This window comes from Echeneis naucrates, chromosome 5 (assembly GCF_900963305.1).
Source record: "Echeneis naucrates chromosome 5, fEcheNa1.1, whole genome shotgun sequence".
NCBI lineage: Eukaryota > Metazoa > Chordata > Actinopteri > Carangiformes > Echeneidae > Echeneis > Echeneis naucrates.
The window spans coordinates 22,884,820-22,904,334 of NC_042515.1; the positions used below are offsets into that span (position 1 = coordinate 22,884,820).

The following is a 19,515-nucleotide window of genomic DNA, read 5'->3' on the forward strand; positions in this document are numbered from 1 at the left end:
CTGGTCTTGAAAATTACTAATGAGTCCGCCCCCGGACCGATACTGAAAGTTGGTTCCATAGAAGAGGAGCCTGATAACTAGATAAATCTAGATAGTGCCAATCATGTTGATGTGATGAAACATGCTACATTAGTCACCATTCTCTGCACAAGCCATCAGTCTGTCTGGTTTGTTTATGTACAAACGGAGTCGCTCCAAACCTTCTCGATATAAATTTGTTTAGAAGCAGAAACTTTGTCTCAAGATAATGATGTTGATCTGTTGTATGGGATAGTGGTAAAATAGTTAGCCGTGGTCTTCTGTCAAACACACAAAAAAAATTAAATGATTTGTCGGGAAATAAATTTTGCTCTCTACCTCCCTCTTTTACTAATGCTAATATTTACATGTAACTCAAGCGACTCTGACATCATACCCAACTAGTTTGTACTTAACTGTGAACCAGAGAGGCTTACATGTGTGATCACTGCCATCTAGTGCAAAAAAAGAGCAATGCAAAGTACAGATGGCATTTTGTCCACTGAGCATGAGGAATCATATTCTCACCGTTTCTTGTCAGGACTAGGTTTAGAGCAGCAGAAACATTGATTGTGTTTGGGATATAATAAAAAGTTCAATTCTTGCACAAGGAATTCCTCTGAACAAGCGAAACACAACATGAGCAAAATGTCATAAAGTGAACATCATAACTACACAGCATGTTACCCAAACACACATTTTTATTGCTTCAGGAATCAACATGTGTACAATCAGAATCCTCTTCTTTGACATTACTCTGGTAATCACAAACATATTGTCATTTAATGCATCTTTTCTTTTCATATATGCAATGAATGAAAACAAATCTATGACAATAATAAGCGTGCACTGTCACAACACAGAAAGTGAAGGCATTCTCAGTGTAATTATTCCAACACATTACAGAAATGATTGACGATGCACTCAGTGGGAAAACCTCTCCCAATTTTCAGAACTTTTTTGCTGTGATATATATTGCATTTTCGTCAAGCTAAATGAAAATGTGCAACTCAAATTACCTAGCTATTATCAGCTGTTAGCAAGCTGCCCGCAAATAAATACAGACACAAAACATGAAATGCAATTAAGCCATAAAATAGGTCTTCCAAACGTTTTCTGTCTACATTAGTAAACATGAGAGCTACAAAATATCTTTTCTCCAAGTATGCACTACAACGTACAACGCAGAAGTGTCATGTACTAAAAGTATCAAGAGACATAAATTGGTAGAGAGAAAGAGCCAGCTCCTCCATTGTGCGAGTGTGTGCTTCCATGTGGTACTCGATGTCAGTGTAGCCCAGCAGGGGAGAGTGTGGTCTGCTGACAGTGTAGTCTCAGGCTCAATCTCACTCAGTCTTCTCACTGTCGTCTACATTTTTCACTACAGTCCGATTCAGGAGGGCTGCACGGAGAAAAGGAAGTGGAGTCTGCTGCGTTTGTTTGGTGTCAGTTGCTACAGACTACAGACACTCTTCTTCTTTGACATAGAGGATTTCATGGGCTGAGCTAGGAACCTGTGAGAGAGAGAAAAAGTCTGTAAATACTCTACATGGTCTTTGCTAACAGTTTAACCACTGCCTTAAACAAGCGTGCCAGGTTTGTGTTTCAACTGTAGCAGGTATCATTTTAGTAACTGCAATTTACACATGAACATAAGCAGTGAACTGACAGAGAATGGCTAAAGGATTAACTCACTGAAACACAATCATTTACACACGGTCTCATCCTAATCTTTTCATGGAAGCATCTACATATAGCAGCACACTCAGTAACATTAATGGTCAAATCTAGTCTAAAGGTAAACTTCCATCTGGTCTTTGATCATCATGCTGTCAAATTTAGGAGTTCAGGGCTCAAGGTTCAAGGTTGATTTATTGTCATTTGCATGTTTGGCGTAAAGAAAGTCATGCTCAGGCCAGGAAACAAGAATGTAATAAGAAGAAAAAAGTCTAACATTGTGAAATTATTAAATTGCTCAGTCTACTGAGAGATGCTCTGGAGACACCATCCAATCTTTCAAGATGTGGTTTTGCCGAATGTTTATCAGAAATTTGCTGTTCCTGATTGCTCCTGCTGAGTGCTCCTGATTGGTCGGCTGACCTGTTGTTCAGAGATCCAGAGAGAAGACCGAGAGAGGACTAGGGAGGACTAGTCAGACCGATGCATTGAAAAGTAATGAATCTCTTCTTAGACAAATCTATTTTGCGTTCAATTAAATTTTTTTCTCAGATATGACTATCACCTGGATGAATGAGAATATACACAGACACTGAGAGAGGAGATATAAACTAGGGTAAAAAAAAAAGAAAAAAAAAAATTTAAATTCTTAAAATCATAAACATATCTGACTGATTAGGGACCTTCTTGAAATGGTATTCAAAGATTCTCCACAAGGTGGAGCTCTGCAGTCATGCTCATACCAACAGGAGGGGGGGTAATGGAGGCTTTTTTCTTTCTTTGTGCAAATGTCCCAAGGTTTAATGTTCCTGTGTCACATGATCGATGAATATTAAAGGTCCTTGAAAACACATTTTCTAAATCAGGTTCATACTGTGAGAGTTCAAAGATCAGACTTGTTTAATTATTTCTCTATTTTTGTTTTTGAAGTGTTAGATACTTACTGAGGACAAAGAATTTAGTTTCACCAAACAAATTTACTAAGCAAATGATTGTTGGGCCACAGTGAATCAAATAAAACAATCCACAGTCTTTTTGAAGCAGAAGGTGCTATTAACTTGAAAAAATAAGAAATAAGAATGTTTTTAACTTTAACTTTGCATGATGGTAATTTTGTCTTGGATATTTGATGCGATAGAAATTGTTCTGTTTAAAGTCAGAGTCTGCAGACGTAAGCTTTAACTTATCTTTTGAAAACTAGTATGAACATTTTATTTTTGCACTTTATGGACTGAGCTATGAGACTAAGCTATGAGCTATGACACAAGCAGTTTATTAGAGAAGTGAATGGAGCTGACATGATCATTGACAATCACCCACATGTTACAAGGTGTGATCAGGGCTATTAATTCTCATTCATATATCATTTTAGTGTGATATATGGAAGCATGGAAGAGAGGTTAGTATTGGTCATTGGTCAATTGCAATGATTTTTACATCATCTTGTGAAACTGCTCATTGCTGGAAAAAAAAGACTCTGTCTATCACTGTCATGTTCAGTGTGAAATGTAGAGACAGGTCTGTGCAGGCCTGATGGTTTTGGTCATGGTCGACGGACAGCCAAGGGTTTTTTCTTAACACATCCCTATTCAGAAGCTGCTCACTACAGTGTGTGGCACGGCACGAAGCTGCACTCAGTGGCTGTAGAGGGCACAACATATTCAGATTGAGGATATAAATAAACCACAGATCTGCCACCACAAAGACTGTAATCATGTTTACTGTAAATACTGTTTGTAAGCTCTGCAGAGAAACCAAGCTCTACTCTACCTGGTTGACCCCTCCTACCACCAGGAGGCGGTCTCTGATGACAATAGAAGAGGCAGAACACCGTGGGAAGGTCATGGGAGCCAGCCTCTCCCACTTCTTCCTCCCAGGATGAAAGGCCTCCACTGTGTCCAGCGCTGAGGGCTCATGGCCTAAAGAATGGAAGGCATTTACACAGCACTAATATTTTCAGTAAAACTCAATTGACTATGAGCATGACTACATTGACATTGGAACGACTGTGACCAACAAACCTTTAACACAGTGCAGTCAATCATACATCACACACTAACCCTACTCCACCAAAACTACAGGAATAAATGGGTGTGTGTAAAAGCTGACTGACTCCTTTCCCACTTCCAGTCCAGTTTGTCTCAGCTTCATGTCTGTGTCTGACAGCTTATCTTAAGGCTGTTGCTCTTTTCTCCATGTGAGACACTTCAACCGGTGATTAGGTCTTGTTAAAACTTATATAGAGGCTGCAGCTTTCTCTGCCATCCCGGAGCTCAGTGTAGCTGCAGTATTTCTGGTTTAACAGCCCCATGCTGGGCAGGTGATAGGTCAGTGTTTTTGCTCTGAGAGTCATTTCTCTTGGAGGGTTAGGGGCTCACTGAGGCACAAAATTAGCAAGAGCACCTGGGTGTTGTATTTACATCAATGTTGTTTGACGCCAGAGCCAGTAAATACCTGCTTTCCTTACACAGCAATTTCACCCAGGTCTGAATGCTTATTGTGGCCTTTTTAACCGCCAACAAAACCCAGACGGTGGCGGGTATTTTGAGGTTTTTTGACTGGTACCAAAGGGGCTATATAAATACAAGTGATGGTTAAACTGTCCTGCAGCAGGATTAGGTACAGGTGGGAAGGTTTCCACAGACCACGCTGTTAACAGATCTTAGAGGGACTATTCACTGGGCAGAAAGCAGTTCCAGTTTGAACTTTGGATATTGTGCATCATGGATGCTCAGTGCCTAGAGCAGCACCTTAAGTGTTTCTGGAGAAATTTCATTCACCTATGAATGTTGGGTGATATGCTATGGATGATTTTGAGAAGCAGAGACAATATAGAATTTATTGTTTTGCACAGTATACATGGTATGTGACAAATAAAAATGAAAATAATACAGTTTAGATGGCTTCCACCTTTAAGAAATATAATTGCATAGTAGCTGAACTACTAAATTTGGCCCCCACTCCTCTCCAGTATTATTGTATATCTTGATTTTTGTGCTGGACTGTATCAAGATATTCAGTCAAGCCAATTCAGACAACATGAATGCAATACCAACATTTCTGAGCAGCAGGAACTTTTAGTTTGCCACTCGTCTCTCTTACCAAGTCCTCCTGCTACAACCATCCGGTCACGCAGGAAAGCAGCGGCAAAGTCAGCTCTCTTTGTCTTCAAAGCCACAGTCTCCTCTGACTTCAACCAGGCACCTACAGAAGACAATGAAGAAGGAGAAATGAGGAGTGGAGTAAGCACAAGCGTTTAAAGTAGCCGAGTGGGACTGCATTCTAACTTTAGCTGGACAGGATGCTAGTGTGTTTGTTTTCAGAGAGTGACCTGCACAAACAGGTCATCCCACAAGGCAGCTGCACCCAGGACACGAATGTACAAATGCACTGGCAAGGACACTGAAAGGTTATAACAAACACAGACTATAAACAGACAGGGAGGAAGGCTGGAGTCAGACCTTGAGGGAGAGGGAGTGAGGATACGCTTGTTTGATTGCTGGTACATCGTTTTCATGAGCAATCTCTAATCATAAATTTGAAATGGTGGCTAGTAGGAGACCAGGGCTGACACTGATGATGACAAGAACACTCCAAATGGCTCTGTTTCTTGGTCTGCCTCCTATTAATCATGGACAACAGCAGGTCTCTGGTTGAAGAAGGCTTTGTTGATCTAAGTCAAAAGTTTGCACAACAGCATTAGAATTCAGGTGGTTACCTGCGAGCTACAGTTCATCCGAGAACTTTCGGAGACAACAGGATGACTGAAGTTTGTTGCATCAATTCAATAAAGAAAAGGGGATGTTAAACTAAGAGTGGGAGATCTGGGTGAAGTAGCTGTTGGTTTTCTGCTTTTTTCAATCCACCAGATAAACCTCACGACATTCTGGTTGCTTTTCTCCAACCAGTCAATATGCAGGAAATATAGTCACAATTTCCTTTTCCTGAGCTAGTGATATTATGGTATATATTGAAGTTGATCTTTGTTCTTTTTCATTAAAATATCATCAGAGCATTGTGTTTTTTCCTGTTAGGTATTTGTATTGTATTCATAGCTTTGTATTTGTATTTGTGTCATAATTTGCATGAATTTCTGAGTGTTTGTGCGGTCACAGTCGCTCTGACCCTTGACCGCCAAAAGAATCAGTTTATTCTTCAGTCCAGGTGACGGAGGGACCACAGAGAAATTAAGCTAACACAGAAGTAACAACACCTGACTACCAGAATCTGGGTCCAATAGTGAGCTTAAAAACTCTTCAGAAAATCTACAGGTGACTGCATTCATCTTTATTTATAGTTCATGGAAGACACTCAGAGTCAGTGTGCCTTAAAGAGAGGCTACAAATCTGTTATGTATGAGATACATTTATTGCAGGTAGGTTGCTGAAATGAATAAATAGTGGGACATACACAGCCCTTCAACTGCTTCCCACCAATACCACTGCTACTGTCCAGGTGGAGATGTCATTGCTGTTTATTTTCTGATGTGCCACTGAAACAGCCAATGGCACCATTAATCCCAAAACAACTCAAGAATAAAATCAGTTAAACCGCAGGTGTGGAAGACACTGCAATTTTAACTTAATCTTCCTAATTAGCTGACACTCTGACAACAAAGACTGTTTTCTGCAAATCTTGGCTTCACGCTCAAAGCTGTGGCACTCTAGTTTATAAAAAGTGTACTAGAGAGTGGAGGTGAAATTTATATATAGCCATCAAAATAATGGGCCTCCTACTCCTCCCCAGTAGATCCTCCTGAAATTTTCTTTTCTTCTTCTAGGTTTCGTTCCTGCCAAGTTTTGCTTATCTGGTGGAAGCCCTGACTGGAGAGTTGTGACAGAGGAAGAAAGACAGCTTTGGATGATTAGGGAGGGGCGTGAGGAGCAAGGGAAGGCCAGACAATTAAAGACAGATAGAACAAGAGCAAGAAAGAAAAAATAGAAAATCTCTTGCTCTTTGTCTTATTCTACCTTAATTTTTTGCATCTTTCTATTTCTCATATATTTGTCATATATTTTTTTTTCCTTTTTGCTCCTTCATTTTCATTGCTGTCTTTATCCTCTTTACACTCGCTCTTCCTGTTCCATTTTTATTTTCAATCTTTTTCTAAAGCAAGAGGCAAGGTTCAGAGGAATGAATGTACGCAGAGCAAATAAAAAGTAAGTAGGTAGATAGTGATTCTTCTTGCATGCTGCAGCATGAGGAGCCGTGTTTTCTCGCTTTTCATCCTAGTTGTTCCTCTTCTTTGGCTGAAGCCCTGTTACATTCCTCAGGTACCCCTATAAAAGGCAACCTGCGCAATGCATCCATCAGGCACCCCTCTAAAGGCAACCTGTGCAATGCATCCATCAGGCACTGAGCACCAACATTTGACCTTTGTTCAAAAGCCAAGACTCAAGCAGCAACAGCGTCACCATGGACAAACTTCCTGAATATCAGCTTGGGGATGAAACACCACGGCCATAACTAAGCAGTTATTGTTTACAAATCCAAAGATGAATTCTTTTTGAAAGCATAATATAAGGTATGGCAGTAGTGCTTACAGTGTTACAGGCTGGATTTTCTACTTTAAAATTACAGCTGTGTCAACACATCACACTACAGACTTATGGTTTAGTCTTTTGAGACTGAGCTGTGACTGCAGGACTGATTCATATTTGCTTTGGAGGATTACACAAACCTATGCGCCAAGATTTTCTTTGTGGAATGCAGGGAAAACACCAGCATGCATTATTCTATACTAGTGGGAGACGGGAAGAGAATAAAGAGAGGGAGATGGAGAGAAAATACAGAGAGCAGGAATACAGACGTGGAGAGGGAGTGACAATTGAATGATCCTGTAAAGACAAGGCTTTGTAGTGTCTGTTGGTAATTTGGTCTACATCTCTGCTCTGTAATTTTCCCTATGATTAAAACTAGAAATGGATGTTGATCAGATCTTCATTTTTGATGGATTCTGCCAGGTTTTCACTGCCGACTACACAGATGATCCTTCAGGGACAAATTTCACCATTACATTGTAACAATTACGAATTGATCCACGGTTATGGCCAAGAATAGACTAAATCTGCTTTATTCACCATCCTGCTTCATTCCATTTTTTGGGGCGGTTTTTATCATGTCAGGCATTACATGAATCAAATAAGCAACAAAACGTTACTAGTTGGTCCCAGGAGGACTGCATATTTTGTGGTTTTTGTTAGTGTTGCCTGAGTTCAACTTGCGCAGTCACGAGGGACTGACAAGAGTGTTTCTTTTAGATACAGTCACAGCAGTAGAATCCATTATTCTAGTTGAAAAAAGCAACTGAATAAAAATTTTGTTTGTGTTGGTTCACCTAAATCACAACAAGGGACGCTACTTTTAACCTGTTTCACTATGAACCGGGATTTAACACATCACTATTATCCAAACGTAGAGGCTGAATAAAAGTTGATGTACACGGGGAAAAAATGCCAACAACAACAAGCCAAATGTGGAAAACCAGCCTGAAAACAGTAACAGACAAGCCCAGTAGCTAGGGCTGCCAGTCGGCATCTTACGGCGATAGCTGTGATTTATATTAACTCAAGCTAATTTGCTGAACGATGCAGTGTCAGAGAATCTCAACAGCAGGCAGATGGGGGAATCTAGGAGTTGTTAAATATTTATGCTCATTTGACTGTCACCACCTCAATTATTATTGTGTGCTCAGTAATTAACCTTTACAAGCAGAAGTGAAGGCCTGTTGGCAGTTTTAGCCTAACCTTTGTCTCGATTGCAAATTGAAGATTGCCGCATCTAATGGGAAGAGAAGACTGCAGGTACTAGTAATAAAGATAAAAAATATGTATCATTACGTATCAAGTCTCCAACAAGAAAACAGATTGTGGATTTAATTAATTTAAAGTTTAGCACATTACTAAGATCTTTACTGTAAATAACCAAGGCCATTACCACTTCCTCATTACCTCACTTGTGCGTTCTTTATCATACTTTAGACCTTTGATTCAGTTTAAAAGGTCATTCTAAAAAGAAATATATTGTTATGCAGTGCTTATTTGATGTATGAAGCTGTAAATACATTGTGGTGAGGCTTGAGCATGCATCTAACTATCATAGTCAAGCCAAAGGCTAAAGCAGGGACTCAATACAGGTGTGTCAGGCAAGAGTGGCTAATGATTGTGACTTCACGCAACCATTGACAAAAATATTCAGATTGGGGTCCATCAGCGGTGAATTCACTTGGTTCAACCTCATTTGGAAAGACACACCCCACAGCTGACTTAGGACATCGGAGGAAAAAAAGAATAAAGACATGCGTAAGAAGTTGCTGTCTGCAGGGCTCAAGCATCCACCCAAACATTTTCTGCTGCACCTAAGGTTCCCAAGAGAACAATGGTCATCACTCCGTCATTCTCAATGGAAGACATTTGCAACAGCCTTGTAGAGCTGGCCACCAGGCTTAAGTGTGGGGATGACAAAGGTGACTTTGAAGAACAAACCCTAACCCTAACCTGTCTCTTTAATTTCTGCAAAAAATAATTTCGTCTTCAGAGGACAGGCTCAGCTCTCCTTCCCTAACCTGTCTCCCTGTGGAGTTGGGAGAAAGTCCCAGAAGGACAATCATCATGGCAGTACTCCACTCATTTGGGCCAGGTGGAAAAGCAGAAAAATTAAAGGTGCTTGAGTTTGTAAGAAGCACATAAATGGTTATACGAATGTGATGTTTCAAGTTTAAATTCTGACATTTAAAATGTCAAAAATTGAACTAGGCCTGAAATCTGAGAAGTGCAGTAGTTTTTCTTCTGTTCGTCCAGAACATTGAATCCTCCAATGATTTTTTTTTTGGTGCCAGGTACCGCCAGAGGAAACACAGAAAATTTGCTTTGATCATTTGGGTGAAGTGACCTCTTAAGCAATTTTCTCAAATCACGGTGTTAATTTTCTTTTACACCTTCGTACTTTGTGTTTTCTGTTGTTATTATTGCAGCTTGTCAACAACGGTGAAACATCCCCTAACGGTCATGTGTCTCAATACTGGTGATGTGGAAAAGTAATAGAATATCACTATGTGACAGCAGATTGCATGGTCCTGTGTGTGTGTGTGTGTGTGTGTGGAGAGGTATTGCTGCAGATGGATAATAAAGCAATCTGTTTCTGGATCTTGTAATTTAAAGCGCTTCTCATCACCAGCCCTCCCTCCGCACCTCATCTACCATCTCATCTCCACCAAAATTAGATTGGAGAAGCGTGTACTGCTGCCTTCTCTGTATGTGTGTGTGTGTGTGTGTGTGTGTGTGTTTGTGTGCACATGGATACAAATTAGTCTATGCACATGAATACTTGTGCTGGCAGCCCTTTCCTTTCCTTCTTTTTTTCCCTTTATCTCTCCTAAACACACTGTTGCCAAACTTTCTCCAAATTATCATAAAATAACATTATCATTTCCATGTCCTGCTTTATTTGGCTTTCATCTGCCTTACGTCGATATAGCCAAGTGTCTTAAATGACTTATCGATTTTTGCATCCCCCTCTTCCCTCATTTCTTCTTCCGGCCCCTCTTCAATTTGCTCACCTGTTAACTCTAGGGTGTCTTTGTGGGATAAAAGGTCATCAAGTCATCTTGCTGTGTTTTGGGAGGCTGAGTGTGCTAGGAATTAAGAACGGCATGAGCCTGTTTGACTAATTTAGAATTGTTCTTCACGGCAAGGCTGGTGATCATGGCTACTTTGAATAGGCCTGTACAAAGACAAAGGCTGTCAGTGGAAAAGGAGATGATGATATGTCTAACACTTAAAGCATTTTAAACAAACAGTTCAGAAATATGCATATTATGATCAGAGTATTATCACAGAGTGTCTGGAGTTGTGTCTGGAGCAGGAGCCAGCACGTATTTAGTGCAGTGTTGGGATCGCCTCCCACGTGCTCTGAAAAGAACAATAGAGAGGCCTACATGTTCCTCCTGAAGCCTGGGCTGAGTTGTCTGCCTGTTTGAAAATGGCACCACGACCCCCAAGATCCACCTCTAAGGTGTGGTTCTGAGTTTGAACAGGAGGGCATTGGCTGGATGCCAGCGCCCTTAGCAGGGGTACTCGGTGACACAGGTGATAAAGACGCTCGGCGGCCATCCACCTTCGCTTTTTCCCAGGCTCTAGTTTTAGTGCAGAGCTGTCCCAGCTTTCATCTGGACCAGATCAGGGGAGCAACACCAAACATTTGGATTCTACCACCACAAAACTCACAGTCTTCAACTCGCAGGACGAGCGTAGACTGCTGTTTTCCGTTTTGTTTGTTTTTCCTTTTTTTCCCCTCCTCGAACCGCTGAATGATCAGCTGATCCACGTTCTGAGAAGACAAGCACGCCAACTTTGTTACCAGAAGCTAACAAAGAACAATCGTCGTCCGTGATCTTTCCTGCTGCTGCCGAGGGATTCATCATGTCGCTGTTATCTCAGGATAAGAATAGTGAAGAATGCGTTGCGGAAACTCGGACTGGATCCCCCTCTCTCTTTAACTCCCTCCTATAAGTAGCAAAACTGATTTGTGTCAGCCGTCACCCTGATCAGTGATTGACCAATATCACTAGTTAAAAGACCAATACCCAACCAGTGAACTCCATTCGCCAGCTCGGCTATTGTGCAGTGATATTGTAATAGTCAACTCTCGTGACGTCGTCTGCAATTTCTTTCTCTTTCCTCTTCTTCCCCTCATACACATTAACACGCGGTGACCAGTCGCCATCTTGGCTCCGACAGATGTGTAGTCAACGTCACTCCGTCGCCATCTTGGCTCTGACCAGTACAGACATCACTCATGTGACTCTCCAGCCATCTTTACTGCTCACACACACACAAACTCGCAATTGGCAATTAGTTGCTATTGCGATTGTCATTGCTATCGCTATTTAGTAGTGTTGCTGCATATGATGTTACTACTGTTACCGCTATAGCTATCACCATGGCTAAGGCTATCCATATTGCTAACCCATTCTCATTAGATGTGTGTTACCTGTTGTAGTTTAGTAGCTGATGTATCATTGAATAATCAAACTATAAAAGCCATTTATCCAGAGTGATGTTATTTTGATATTGAATTATTGCTGTGAATAAATTCTGTTATATTTTAAACTGTTGTTGTTTGTGATTATTGTGGCTATAATTGTGACAATTGCTGGATTCATAACGGTCAATGTTCAAATTTACTCCTTTTGTTAACCCTTTTGAGAATTGATATTGATTTTGCTAATTTGGACATTGGTCCCTGACCCTAACCCTAACCCTAACAGGGTGGTGCCCTGAATTTTAAAACTTAAAAAATTTTACATATCAATTATCAGTTTCATAATCATTGATATTAATTGCCAATCTCCAAATTACTTCTAGTAGTGCAAAACAGCGGCGTAGCATAACGATCGGAGGCAGAGAGAAAAAGCTTGCTCTAAATTCGGCTGTTCACATTTCACACCTAATGTTATGGAGCTCACGGTCAATTGCAAAATATTACCAAACTCAAAGAAACAATTGTCTTTTTTATCCTGCTTTCTTGTCAAAAGCTGACACTTACATAAGCGCCATAATGCTACTCCACCACTCACAGTTCAATTAGTCATATATTATGCCAGCAGTAGCTAAAGCAGCCATAAACTGACGCATAGCCTCAAGCATAGGTCTGCAGATTTCTCACACAAAATTTTTATACAAAATATTTTTCCTGTATGTATAGAAGTCTGACTCAACACCTGACCCTTGTTTGGTGCGTTTTGCTTTAGCTGCATGTGTGAATGTTTACATTTATGGGGAAAAATGTGCTGGAACTTTTTTTCTGTAAATTTCTTGCTGAAGAGTACTTAGGTCCAGTGAGCAAAGTGTTGTCATCACAATGGCGAGTTCCCACATTTGATATCCATGTGCGTGTACAGTGACCAAAATGAAATCCTCTGTTCTAACCATTTCTGGCAATTAGTTCTACACAGACATTTTGTCCCACGAATAAACTATTCATCAAGAAACAGATCCAGCAAGACACTCCATAATTTCTGGAAATAAAGATTAATTAGGCTGGAAAACTATTTTTGAAGTTTAAACAAACTCAGGGTAACTGTTTACGAAACTAAAATAATCCAACACAACCAAATCCAGATCTCTTCCTACCTCCCTTTGGAAATAAAGAAAATTTGCATATTTCCAAAAATATAGCTCTGTTCCTTTAAAGCATTAAAGTTTTCCATGTGCAAACTACTTTACAAGAAGGCAACAAAGCCACATATGTACAGTTTGTGGGTACAGTGTTTATATACTGTGTACAGGGTTTTAAAGCCCTCAAACTGTCTTTACATTTCATTTTAGTTTCAGCTTTTCACTGACACTGAATCCTGCCCTCAGGAAGTGAAATATTCCAAGTGGATTGATTTTATCAGCTTTAAATAAGATTAACACCAACATATTTGACCTCTTCAGAGACCTGAAATTTGAAACAAAGTTCTGAACAACCGTCTGGCACAGATCATGTGTTGCATGTACATGTGTCAGAAAATCATCTAATAAATGAATTTATAATGTATCTATAACGATTGTGATGACATTACAAACAAGTCTCCATCTGTCACTGGCATCTCCCTTTGTCATTCACAAGATACATTTCAGACTGAGATCAGTTGATTAGGGATAGCTTGAGGCTATGCTGAGGATAAGTATCGCAAGTGGCCAATAACAGTGTGTACGTGTGTGTGCTTGTCTTTCTGTACCTTGGTTGGTGTCAAAAATGTTGACGTTCTTGGTGAACTTGGAGCTCTGGTGTCCTCCTCCTTGACGCAGTCCTCCGAGCAGGCACAGCCTTCCAGCTGTGTCCCATACCACCCCGCCATATGATCTCTTGCATGGTATCGTGGGTAGTGTGGTCCACGAACGTCCTTCTGCATCATACACCTCAAAAGCCTTCACTGGTCTCTTACACTGACGTCCGCCTTAAAGAGCATGAAAACAAAGAGTATGCAGCTATTTTGATGATTGTAGAGCATGCATTGAAACAAATCGTAGTTCAGGTTTTCTATGGGTTGTACCTGCCACGTAGAGCTTGTTACCAATCAGATTGATATTGGCATCATAGCGTGGGGTTGGCATGGAGGGAAGTAGTGCCCACATGTCCTTTCGAAGGTCATACTGCTGCAAGATGCTACGAGGGAGCAGGTCAGCACCCATTCCTCCCACAGCCAGTGCCCTTCCATCTGCACACACACAGAGCCAAATTTATGTCAAAGGACTTTTATATGTGACTGTTTTAATGAAATGCATCTTATGGATTCAAGTTTATTCTAAGAAATTACTCACCATCAGAACCATCTCAAAAAATTCACTCCTGCAATAACAACAGTCCCAACTGGTGGAAACACCTCACTGGCTCTTTATGAAGTGTTAAAAATCTGCCAAACTGCAGAGCTGGTGGAGAAGTTAACTAGTGATGATGCAAGAGACTGTGACAGACATAAGGAGCACAGGACATATGCAGCAGCAGAGGAAATGCAGAGGCCATGTCTGGCACCTTAGTGTGACACCTCCAGCATAAGAATAGAGATGGGTGACAGGGTGAGAGTGTCAAAACAAAAGTAAAGCACAAGCCAATCAATCTGCATTTTATTTTGTTTTTACTTTTATTTAAAAGCTGAAAACTGAATGTATAAATAATAAAAGGAAGAAAAATCTAATGGGGTAAAAAAACAAACAAAAAAACAAAAACAAAAACAAAACCTCATTACCTAAAGTTCATCATCTAATATGTGGGAAATAATGACTCACAAATGTTAATAAAAACGGGATCATTTAGTCAATTCTGTGAAGACTATCCATTTTAAAATACCATATTTGTTTTCATTTGGCCCCATTGATCATTTTGTCAGATCATTTGTCTCTTTCTCAGTTGCTGGGAATGAGTTTGGGGATAAAACTACAAGCGAAGGGCCAAAGATCGAAGATCAGTCGGGAAGATGGAGAGAGCAGCACGATGAAGCCTATATTCAGCCAATAAGTCTAGGTGTATGCAGTATTTATCTGCATTCCTGCAGGCACTGACAAATGTACCGGTGAACTGAACACAAAGTCATCCACCAATGCAGAGAAGACTGTTTCTTTATGTAAACCAAATGATTCCAAAATGTGAGAATAAAAACGTCAGGGCCAAAACACTGCTCCACTGACGTCATGCTGGAAAATTTACCTCAAACACTTCTGCCTTTATAATTAAAGCGTACTGGCAGTCTAACCATTTTAGAGCCACAATTTTAGGCTATTTCTATTCTTTTGTATTTTCCTTCCCATTATTTCTTTTTGTTTTAATACTTTCATGAAGTGCTTTACATATTAAGTCAGCATAGTTTAAGCTAATTATATATGTTAACTGAAAAATGGGATAATAGCCACATAAAAGAAAGGAGCTTGTATTTATTTTTTGTTTTTTTCTAATTTTACAGATAGAAGCCATAATAACCAAAGAGATCTTCAACATAGAGAATTTCAAACGTGTTTGGGTGGTCTAATTTGAAGTTCCTATTTTTATCTGATCATGAGTTCTGCTCAGTCTTTTAAACAGTGATCATGAAAAAGCAAATGATCCCAAACACTTTGGCTATGTAAACAGCTGACAGTTGGGCCTCTGAATGAGACACCAGTGGGCTGTGACATCATCCATTGGAACAATAGGATGAAACAATCATTAGAGTCCGGTTGGAGTTTAATTTACCCAAGGACACCTGGAAGTAGAGACTTCCAGGTATGCATGTATGACCTGCTCTGCCGCTACCTTGGTCGAACAAGCTGAGGATTAAAGTTGTGTCTGAATTTACTTTTCGACTGGTGATCTGCTGAGCAGACTTCAGATATCAGATTCACACTACACAATGATAAAAATCACACACTGGCAGTATAGCCAGCAGTTGTAATCCTGTATGAACTTTGAGCTGACTCTGTTATGTTTCTATTCCAGTGGTTCTCAAATAGGGGTATGCATACCCCTAGGGGTACTTGAGGCCACTCCAGAAGAAGACTTCTTTAAAAATATTTGTTAAAAATAGCATAAATTCACAGGTCATTTAAAAATGTTACATATTGAATATTTAAATAAAATATGAGTGTTATGTAAGTTTAGATTAATTTTACATTCAGTATGCCTAGAGTCTCCGTTATACCAGGATGGTATTACCCAGTCTGGCATGTTTCATATGGCATCGCCTATCAATCACTGCCATCTTGACAACTTAAAATATGGAGATTTGGTGGAAGCAGAGCAGCAGTGCTGCTGAAAAAACAGATGGACAAGTGCCAAAGAAGGTGAAAACACAGCTGGCAAAATTCTGACAGTATTTGGAAGAATATGTTTTGATGGGATTTCTATCCACAAGCTGCAAACCTCCCATGGCATTGTGTTTTTTATGTGGGCAGAAATTAGCCAAGAATAGCATGAAGCCAACACACCGCCATTTATCAGGATAATCTCCTGAAGTGTCATATGACAGTGGCCTCCAGATGAAGTTTACCACATCCACACTCACAGTTTCAGGCGTGTGTGAATCAGGGGCAGAAAGCTTTGGAGCAGCTACTTACCTTTGCCTCCACATATTTCTCTGAGGCCTCCTTCTCTGCAATGACTGTGATCAAAACAAAGCAGAGAAACAGGCTGTGCCTGGAGGAAAGTTTGATCACAGCAGCTGCCTCCCTACTACCTACCAAGATTGAGCAAGATCCTCATTGAAGCACAAGCCCAAGTTACTTGCTAAAATACTGCAGTCCAGATTGTTAAAAGTTTGCCTGTGTCACCTGTGCATGATGGCTACTCTGACCAACTGCTTCTGTGACTAAAATACATGTGCCTCCACGAGTTGCTGCTGTGCGGTGAAAGGACATCAACAATATCAACCATGGTTCAGAAAAGTGAGGACTTGTTACCAGACATTTACCTCATTCAGAACAGATAAGAGAGGTACACCTTCACTAGTTTATTGAATGGTGAATAAGAATGAAGAGAATATCTAAATATTGCTAAATACAGAATCAGAATGAATGAGTTGGACTCAATCTTAACAACTAAATCAACGCAGAGTAGTACCCATTTTACAGGACTTAAATGATCCTTTGCTCTTTTATAATCATCCATGGAAGAAAAAACTTGTTCTGATGGAAACCATAAAAGTGACAATTTTAGTCTTTCCGCGCCTTGAAATGATTTTTCAGTAAGTTACAGTGTTTTGTTTTGTTTTTTATTTAAAGGTGTTTTGCTTTCACATGCTGCTTTATAGCACATCCCCTGCTGCTTCCATATAAAAGAAAAATGACAACCAGCAACAAAGGTGTGATGTTTTTTAAGCAATGAAAAGATGATTTGTTTAATAAGCCACATTAAAGAGATACTATGTGTATTTTTGTATTTTATGATGAGTGAGGTGTTAAGTTGAGAGCTGCAGTAGCTGTGACAGCTTTTTCTCAAATTGACAAATACGTAATTTTCTATTATATAAGATGTATCAGACACAGCACCACAACACACTGTGTGCCTACACTGTCTGTTCTGGGTTTTGTGTTAACGGTTAATAAGTTGTGATCCATACCTTTCACAGTGATTGATACACCCATCAGGGCCTCGCGCAGAGAGTTCCTCTTCCTCCACTTTCCCTCTTCTGTGTTGTACATCTCCACCTCCTTCAGGGGGGTCTGGTCCTCCCCAACTCCCCCCACCACCAGGATTTGCTTTCCAAGTACAGCTACAGCAGCCCCAGCACGAGGAGTAGGCATTGGCGGCAAACTTATCCACCGGTCCCCCTGCAAACAGGGATGAGGAGCTGCAGTCAGGCAGAGCAGCTACATTCCATGTCACAAAGGACAGGACAGCTGGAAAAACACATGGCTACATCGCCATCATAAAAAAAGACAAAAAAAACCAAAAACAAAAAAACAACAGCATTAAGGGAAATAACCGCTATTTGGTAATGTAACACATCTGAAAAAAAATATTTTTTCCTGTGTTTTAGAGGTTTTTCTCTCTTCAGTTCTGAGATTTACTTTACATGGAGAGCAGGTTAATTTCCACTCAATGGAAAGAAAAAAAATTGTGTCTTTAGTAGGCTTATGTAATGTAATATAATTTATTTTTAAATAAATCATCGGCAGAGCAGCTTCTATACCAATCGGAATCTTGTTGAGATACTGTTTTTATTACAAGGTTAGCATTCCAGTTTTACATAGTGTAGAAATTAATGTAATGGGCTCTACTCAAATAGTTTAAAGCAAGTGTTTTTAAATGCATCTACGTTGGGTTCACATAATTTTTTAATTGCTGAAAAAACTCTTAGTCCATGATTCCATGCCTCATCTGTTAATTAGGAATGCTAGAGTGTTTTGGGCATAATTAACTAATCAGAGACACACATCCCATTCCATTTAAAAGCCTGACACATTCATTCTTTGGTGGATGGTTAGAATTGCCCAGAGTTTTACACAGAACTCGAAACTAGTTTGAGAGGCCAGTTCAATACATTTTGTTTGATTTTGGAACTTTATTTCATGGTCATTGTGAAACTCATTTCAAATAGTCTGGGTGATGGGAAACACGATGTGGAAACTTTGTGACAGAAAGGATGCACTTGCCTATGTCGTAACAAAAAAAAACCCAAAACAAAACATTTTATGGACATACCCCTCATTGTGTGTGTGAATGTTCTCTTGTCCAGATTGTTGTTGTTGCTTTCATACCTTTGAAAAAATATTCTGTAAAAAACCTGCAGCTGAACCAATTTCTTTAACATCACGTCTAACAACATTTTGTAACTCTTGCATTATCTACTCCTCTAAGTGTAAAAGTGAAACATCAGATTGTGTCTGCTTGGTACCTCGGGGGAGTAAAACTCCAGGCCAGGGCATGGCCTCCCCGCAGTGTCACAGCCCCCCAACATGTACATCTGCCCCCCAACCTCAGACAAAGTGTGGTAGACACGGCCGCTGGACAGTCGTGCCAGACTCTGCCAGTGAAACTCATGGGCTGAAGGGACCGCCATGTCTTCAGTACCCTAGGGATAGACTCACTGGGAAGGGGAGGTGTAAGGTATGAGGAAAAAGACCTAGAGTTGGGGAAGTTTTGGAGGTGGACTGATGAAGGAAGCTGGGGCAATGAAGGCGTAAAAGAGTAGGAAGACTGTGAAGTCAGAGCCCCAGGGTGAAGAGGAAGTTCTTCATTGGAAAGGTACAGAGGAGACGAGCAGTTTCAGTGTCGGAGCAGTTAAAGACCAAGCTGAACTCTTCTCCCTGGGGACAGTTCGCTGCCTCAAGGTAAGCCCTGGAGAAGACATGAAGTGAAAATTAATTCAGCAGCACAGCCAAGCATGAAGAAGTGAATCAAATTTTTCGAACTCCACTGAAGAGCTGTGCACATATTTAGGGTTTAGCATTTGCTGCAGCCTGCAGGATGACATACATTCCCTTAAGTACAGTTTCCAGTACTTCTGCATTTCCCTTTCATGGTACTTTTAATTTCAACTTCACCATAATTTACATTGACATAGTATACTTTTACAGCACTTCGATCATCTGTACTGCTTTACACAAGAAAGCATCCAAGTAAATTAGCTGAAAAAAAAAATCAACACATGGTTACAGCTTCTCTGGTGCTCTCTCTTTCATTCAGGATTTAAAGTAAAAAGCAAAAAAAAAAAAAAAAAAAAAAAAGAAAGAAAAAAACGTCCACATTGTTATATAGATAATTAAACTGAAAACAGGAAATGAAAACTTCTTCAAAAGCCTCCTTATTTAAATAGGAAAAGCAATATTTTATAGTTAGGAACTCAATTCATCTTAAAAATCA

The 19,515-nt window shown here is 40.1% G+C and overlaps 1 protein-coding gene across 1 annotated transcript; it reads right to left on the reverse strand.

Annotated features, from left to right (window-relative positions):
* Positions 1–815: 815 nt before the first annotated feature.
* Positions 816–18,712, reverse strand: klhdc8a (kelch domain containing 8A). The gene is made up of 7 exons (XM_029502854.1): positions 18,548–18,712; positions 17,270–17,480; positions 13,736–13,900; positions 13,421–13,639; positions 4,798–4,899; positions 3,466–3,614; positions 816–1,532 (listed from the first exon to the last, which is right to left on the reverse strand). The coding sequence occupies exons 1-7, from the start codon at positions 18,710–18,712 to the stop codon at positions 1,479–1,481; spliced, it is 1,065 nt and encodes a 354-aa protein (XP_029358714.1). The 3' UTR covers positions 816–1,478.
* Between the last annotated feature and the right edge of the window lie 803 nt (positions 18,713–19,515).